This window comes from Macrobrachium rosenbergii, chromosome 27 (genome assembly GCF_040412425.1).
Source record: "Macrobrachium rosenbergii isolate ZJJX-2024 chromosome 27, ASM4041242v1, whole genome shotgun sequence".
NCBI lineage: Eukaryota > Metazoa > Arthropoda > Malacostraca > Decapoda > Palaemonidae > Macrobrachium > Macrobrachium rosenbergii.
The window spans coordinates 17,104,780-17,112,649 of record NC_089767.1 but is presented as its reverse complement, the minus strand read 5'-3'; the positions used below and the strand labels follow the sequence as shown (position 1 = coordinate 17,112,649).

Genomic DNA, 7,870 nt, shown 5'->3' with positions numbered 1-7,870 from the left:
ATCGTGATAGAACCTCATTTAAAGCTACCCCGGACCCAGCACCCAGCCCTCCTTTCTGAAGGTTTCTAGATAATGCTTTTAGTCTGAGTGCGGATATACTGAAATAAAGATTCACTCTATATCCAAAAATTTACAGACTGAAAGCTTGCGCTAATTTCAAATCAGGGTACAGTCTAGCCAAGATCAGCCTTATCCTATAAATATAGACTGCAGAAAAATTCCGGCGATACTGTGACGGGAATGACGGACACTGAAGCTTCATACTTTACACTTGCAGATGTGACATCTCAGAAATATCAAAATAAATGCAAAAGCTTGATATTAATACAATGCAGTTTTCAGATTATATCCATAATGGCTTTTTATGAAAGTGTCCTAATTTTTTGCTCTGACTTACGAAAAAGACACATGTGCGCCACTCCTAGATAAGAACCCGTTAGATTACAACTTGGAGAAATATTAGTCATATATTGGTCGAACTTGCAACCCACGGAAGTCAAACCTCGAAACGAAAGCTCTGCCAGAATGGTTGGGAAACAGACTGATGTGTACAAAAATTTTGAAATGTACAGATTCCTTTCATGTATGGCATGAGTGATAACGAGGTGAGCTTGTAAACAGTTCATTCTTCTGATACACACACACACCCTATATATATATACATAAATATATATAGAAATCTAAAATGTGGAACAGAAATAAATTTTCCGTCGGGATCGAACCCAGGTCTCTCAGGTCATATCCAGGGCCATGAGTTTAAAAGAAGTCGGAACCTGAGAGCAACTGCACCCTGGGGAATTACCTGGGCAAGCTAACTGCTTGCATACCAGCGAGTTTCCCCAACTTCCCGACTCAGCAAACATTGATCATTCTTCTGAGTGAATAAGATAGAAATCACACACAATACGTGTGGAACAGAAATAAATTTCTGACTCACGTCGGGATCGAACCCACAGGTGGAAAGCAATATCCACTGGGCCATACAAGTCTAAAAGAAGTCGGAATAGAGCAACTGCACCCAAGGAATTATAGCTAACTGCTTGCATACCATAGTTTTCCCAACTTATGACCAGCAATATAGACAGCATTTAATTATATCCCTTCTGAGTGAATAAGATAGAAATCATCAATACACAATCACGTATGGAACAGAAATAAATTTCTGACTCACGTATATATGTATACCCAGGTATCATGTAAGTGTGTATATCCACTGAGTACTGTAAGTCTGTTTTGTTGATTTTATTTAATTTTTAGACAGCATACCAGCGATTGAATTAAATTTCAGTAAAAGCAAAGACAGCATTTAATTGATTCATCCCTTCTGATAAAAAGATGGTTTTTTAACACAATCAAGGTCAGAAATATTCCTGGGTGCAGTTAACCTTCAGGTTCAGATACATTATTTTAGACTTAATGGCCCAAATAGCGCTTACTTCCACCAAAAATATTCGATAACAGTGAGTAAAAATTTATTTCTGTTCCACACGTGATTTTTTATAAATGATTTTATCTAATATTTACTCAAAAGAAGGGATAATCAGTGCATTAAATGCTGTCTATTGGGTCATTGCTGAGTCGGGAAGTTGGGAAAATCGCTGGTTCAAAAATTGAATTTCTAATGATTTAAATGAACATATGATAGTTGCTCTCAGGTTCCGTGTTTCTTTTAGACTTGTATGGCCCAGTGGAAACATATCCACCTGAGAGACCGTGGTTCGATGACGTGAGTCAGAAATTTATTTCTGTTCCAAAGTGATTGATGTGGCCCAGTGGATGGCTCTTTCCACCTGTTGAGACCTGGGTTGATCCTGACGATTCAGAAATTTATATATTTATATATATATATATATATATATATATATATATATATATATATATATATATATATATATATATATATATATATATGTGTGTGTGTGTATACACACACATATATATATATATATATATATATATATATATATATATATATATATATATATATATATATATATATATATATGTATATATGTGTGTGTGTGTAGTCCGTTTTGTTGATATTATTTAATTTTTAGACAGAAAACAAATTTCAGCTAATGCTCTTGCATAATTGATTCATCGTGATAAAAACTGTTTTTTTTTTTTTCTAAATAAGGTCATTTGAAAAAATAAATTAACCTTCAGATCAGATACATTATTTTGGGCTAATCAAATCTTAGTTCTCAAAAATATAAGCATACAACATAAAAAATATAAATATATTTAATGTTTTTTTATAAATATCATGTTATCTAATATTTACTCAAAAGAACCAACAAACATCAGTGCATCGCCCGCTATGTCACTGGATCTAGTTTTGTGCAATATTCGTTCAAAAATTTAATTTCTACTCTTTAAATGTTCTGATTTCATCACATAAGTTTTCTCCATGTCTAAAACCGATAAAAAATATATAAAGTGTTCGTGTATTCTGAACAAAGTAACCCTTAGGTAGATTGCCAAGTGGGAGACAGACATTTGCAGAATCAAAAGTTGGATGTTTTATATATAAAGAATTTTGAGATTCACGGCGACCGGATGCTTTAAGATCTCGACCGTTTACAAAACTGCCTTTTATGTAACAAGGATAGTCAGTGTAACTCCGTTATGTAACTATATGAGAACAATATCTGTATGTGTCTGTATAAGAGACATGGCAGACACTAATGCAGATGGGGCCTTCTTGGACACTAGGGTCAAATTAAAAAGATTTCATGCAATTTCAGGCAAATGTATCGACTTCGATAATCCGTCTAGCGGAGAAAAATAAAAAAAAGGTGTTCTCTCTCTCTCCTTACGTAACTTACGAGAACAAGACCTGAGATAATATTTTATAAGAGACAGACAAATCAGACACAAAGTTGACGTTGGTCTGGAGACAGGTCAGAAAGAAAGATTTGAAAGGAATTTTCCAGATTCAGGGATTACAACTTTAAGTAATGACCGCTTTCCAACTGCCTTTAGCTAAAAAAAAAAAAAAAAAGTTGTCCTGGAACTCCGTTATGTAACTTGCGAGAACAAGACCTGAGACAGTGCTGGTATAAGAGACAGACAGACACAGAACAGATGTGGTCTGGAACAGGTCAGAAAGAAAGATTTTATGCAATTTCCAGTCAGTGGATTACAACATAAGTAATGTGCTCTTTCCAACGTATAGCTAAAAAAAAAAAAAAAAAAAGTGTCCTGGAATTCCTTACGTAACTTACGAGAACAAGACCTGAGATAATGCTGGTATAAGAGACAGACAGACAGACAGATGTGGTCTGGAACAGGTCAGAAAGAAAGATTTTATGCAATTTCCAGTCAGTGGATTACAACAAAAGTGGAGATGCGCCCTTTCCAACGTGAGGTTAAAAAAAAAAAGTGTCCTGGAATTTCTTATGTAACTTACGAGAACAAGACCTGAGATAATGCTGGTAAAGGAGACAGACATAGAGCAGAAGTGGTCTGGAACAGGTCAGAAAGAAAAATTTTATGCAATTTCCAGTCAGTGGATTACAACCAAAGTGGAGATGCGCTCTTTCCAACTGGAGCTAAAAAAAAAAAAAAAAAGGTGTTCTGGAATTCCCTATGTAACTTACGAGAACAAGACCTGAGATAATACACACAGACAGACAGACAGAGAGCAGATGTGTTCTGGAACAGGTAAGAAAGAATGATTTTGTGCAATTTCCCGTCAGTGGATTATAACAAAAGTGGAGATGTGCTCTTTCCAACTTGAGCTAAAAAGAAAAAAAAGTGTCCTGGAATTCCTTATGTAACTTACGAGAACAAGACCTGAGATAATACTGGTATAAGAGCCAGACAGACAGAAAGCAGATGTGGTCTGGAACAGGTCAGAAAGAAGGAATTTATCCAATTTCCAGTCAGCGGATTACAGCGAAAGTGGAGATGCGCTATTTCCAACTTGAGCTACAAAAAAAAAGTGTCCTGAAATTCCTTAAAAAAAATAAAAGAACTCTGATTGATTTCAGTGACAGTCCTCGGATATTTTTTATACAAGATTTACTGCCATCATCTCCATCTTCATTCATTAACATACTGAAACAGACAAAATGCATATACACTTAATTATATACCTAAGTATGCAATCCATACGGAGTATCTTTATAAGTAGAGAGAAGAAGAGAGCCTGAAGTATTAAAAAATAGAGAATATCATCTTGACATTACACGACATTAGGTTTAATTTGATGTATCTAGACACGTTAAGCCCCCATTTGAAACGGATAGAAGTCTAAGAAGAAAATGCGGAAGGATCTGTTTATATTTATATAACAATTATAACAAAAACCCTTTACAAAGTTTCACTCATGAAAAACAACATATTCAGTTTAAGATTTACTTTGGCGAAACAGGTCGATACAATACTTATCAAAACTAACTTTACAGGGGATTCAAGGACTATAAACTGTTAGGATTCTGTGCTCTGTCAGTATCAGCGCTTAGGGAAATCTCTTGTATCTTTGAAAAAGCATAACTGAGAGACTCAGTGGCCTTCGCAATTAGAACTTCTTCTTACATATCGAACAAGAAACAAGATCATAGCAATCGAGGTATGCAAAGCCACTTACAACAAATGAAGGGCTACTGAGAGTGTAATCACACTTTTCATTTCGGCAAGCGATTGTAACAAGGATTTTTAGTCCACGAATCAACCTGAGTGCTGGCCGTTTCTTTCTTCATGAATCTCCCGTGAGACTGAAAACCAACCGTAGTGAGGTAGTGCCATCAGTGCACCTCATGTGGTGCACTGTAGGCGTTGCTTAAGGTTCTTTGCAGCAGCGCCCTCGGTCCCTAACTGCAACCTCTTTCGTTCCTTTTACTGTACCTCCTTTTATATTCTTTTTGTTCCATCTTCCTGTCCACCCTCCCCTAACAATTGATTTATAGTGCGACTGTTAGGTTTCCGTCCTATTACACCTTTCAAACCTTTTACTGTCAATTTCCATTTCAGCGCTGAATGACCTCATAGGCACCAGTGCTTGGGCCTTTGACCTAAGTTCTATATTCAGTTCAATTCAAGAAAACCAACGCTCAGAGATTTGTCCCACACAGAATTCGATTAGGTTTTGTGTGACAGTTGGGCAGAAGAATGACCAGAAACAACGTATCCAGAAAAAATGGAGTACTTTTGTAGCAATCTTAGACAAAGTAGAAAAAGTTAGAGAGCAGAAGGTAAATGAAGATCGTGAATAGTAACGATAACAAAATAGTCACCCAAACAAGGATGTTTGGAAATTCCCCACTCGGCCAGAGTTAGGTGAAACAGTAATTAAGTCAAGCCAGAAATCTACTAAATGTCTGGTAGATACATTTCTGGCTGAGAGATTATGAAGCACCTTTTACAAAAAGCTGCCAAAATTATATAAAAGTCAGAAAAGGAGTCGAAGCTTAAGACTAGATAAAGAAATGGAATACGAAATGACAGGTCAATCACTTTATGACATTTTATCTGCAAAGACAATACTACTTACTACAGTTTCCAGCCTAACGGTAAAGGAGTCATTAGATAAACGAAGAACAATTAAGACGTCTCTGATCTTAGTAAGGAGAGCCATGGGCTGATTTCTTTGTTTTTAGTGACATGAAGGTGATATTCTTGGGTAGAGGAGGAACTGGAATATAAAATTTATGCCAAAGGGCAAGCGCTGGGGCCTATGAGGTTATTCAGCGCTGAAAAGGTTTTAGAGGTGTAACAGGAGGAAAACCTCGCAGTTGCACTATGAAACAATTGTTAGGAGAGGATGGAAAGTAAGATGGAAGAGAGATGATATGAAGGGAGGTACTGTAAAAGGAATGGAAGGGGTTGCAGCTAGGGGCTGAAGGGCCGTTGCAAAGAGCCTACAGTGCACCGCGTGAGGTGTACTGATAACAAGGGATTGGGTACAGAAAGAAGTGAAAACAGAGTAAAAATTAGAAAAGGGAAAGCAGAAACTTCACGAAAAAGTTTCATTAGTGTGAGTCAAGTTACTTTATAAACGATTTTGGAATTATAAGATGAGATAAAAAAAAAAGTTATATAGACTAACAGCCTTACCAACACAAGCACAAACGTTCGTGCATGCATGTCTTTGTGCTTGAATGTACATACTGTACAAATAAACATACACATGTGTTGGTAAACAAGTACACATAACACATGCGTAGGTATATAATGAAACATACACATGTGTAGGTATACAAATAAAGATACACATTCGTAAGTAAAAAATAAACACACACGTGTAGGTATACAAATCAAGAAACTGAGTAGGTACACAAATAAACATACATCTTCGTAGGTATACAAATAAACATACACATGTGTAGGTATACAAATCAAGAAACTGAGTAGATACACAAATAAACATACACCCGCGTAGGTATACAAATAGACATACACATGTGTAGGTATACAAATAAAGAAACTAGTAGGCAAACAGAAAAAACATACATCTGCGTAGGTTTACAAATAAACATACACATGTGTAGGTATACAAATAAGCATACTCATGTGTAGATATAAAATGAAACCTACAATGTTCTTTATTTTCCCTGGTCAAAATGTCTAAAGGTGTATATTCTATAAAATTGAAAATTAAAATAAAAAATATTTTTTATCATACAAAACTGAAAATGAAAATAAAAAATTTATTTTTTTATTTTACAAAACTGAAAATGAAAATTAAAAATTATTTTTTCATCCTATAAACTGAATATAAAAAAAAAATCTTCTACAAAACTGAAAATAAAAAGATAAAAATTAGAAAAATTAAATATTTTTCTAACCAGGCACCTCAAGGCTTTCTTACCCCTGCATCATCTGAGTAGGAGTCACTGGCTGTCAGGAACTGGGCCGAGTCCATGAGAGAAGCCCTGTCATCTTGCTCGCCGGCGGTCAGCTCCCGGATGTACCTGACGAAGGGAAGCCCCAAGGGATCGGGGTTCCCCGTGATGAATTCCTCCGTAGGGAGCGAAATCCGGCGGTTTTCATCGCTGCTTCTCTGGCTGCCGATGTCACTCATGATATCACACTCTTATTTTTGTACTGTATTTAGATATTTCTTTGAGTTTACTGAATTTTCTTGCTTTTACAGTACTTTCTGTGGTGTTGTCCAGTTTCTTAGAGCTCTACCTTAATATTATCCTGCCATTTTCTGAAAGAAACAAATGAAATAGAGAACAGAACTCAAAGAGGAGCCACATTTTAGCTGTCTTGAGTAAAAACTCCAAAACTTGTAGAGGATGCCCGCCACATTAATTCACTTCGGCCTCCTCACCAGATACCACACACTGCCGTCATCACAAACTGAATTCTTGAAAGAACCTTTTTACTAACTTGAGTAATTTCCTCTCGCTTCGAAGGTTCTCCTGCCGCAGGAGATCTCTGTAAACGAACTCGGGGCGCCTCCTGCTGCTCCCCCTCCGTTCTCTCTGAAGCAGCTCTTACAACCTGATGTCAGGCGGAGTCGTCTGCAAGAGGAGAGAGACTTCTTTTCGAGGCTTGTCGACCTCACAAAGGGACAAAGAATAAAAATGCAAATTCATGGAGACAATGCCTTGAACTAGGTCTTATTTCCTACCTCTGCAAAGAGCTCTGCGTCACTGCTGCCAAAGTCGCACCTATTGGTCGAGGCGACTTGCCTGGCCAATCACGTGCGACGAAAGGCTTTCCGAGATTGCGTTTGCCACGTCCAACTTTTTTGGTCGAAGTTCGTGTCACAAGACGAGCGTCGCTGGAGGAACAGGAGTCACATGCTCCCGTTCGTGACACGGGACTCTTCGGGAGGATCAGCCTTACTACGTTTTACAATAGGATTAAGGAAGACACCAGGAGCCGTTTCATTCGTCGGAGAGGCGTCGCTGGT

The 7,870-nt window shown here is 37.1% G+C and overlaps 1 protein-coding gene across 2 annotated transcripts in view; it reads right to left on the bottom strand.

The window, feature by feature from the left end:
• The window catches only part of LOC136853448 (protein scarlet-like), a 41,656-nt gene extending 34,146 nt beyond the window's left edge, over nt 1-7,510 (bottom strand). Inside the window, exons 1-2 of one of the 2 annotated variants that reach the window (XM_067129040.1) lie at nt 7,342-7,510; nt 6,815-7,159 (exon numbers count right to left, since the gene is read on the bottom strand). In XM_067129040.1, the coding sequence (XP_066985141.1) occupies nt 6,815-7,027 (213 nt within the window). In that variant the 5' untranslated portion in view covers nt 7,028-7,159; nt 7,342-7,510. The remainder of the gene's footprint in view (nt 1-6,814; nt 7,160-7,341) is intronic. The other variant, XM_067129039.1, reaches the window with a different exon arrangement.
• Between the last annotated feature and the right edge of the window lie 360 nt (nt 7,511-7,870).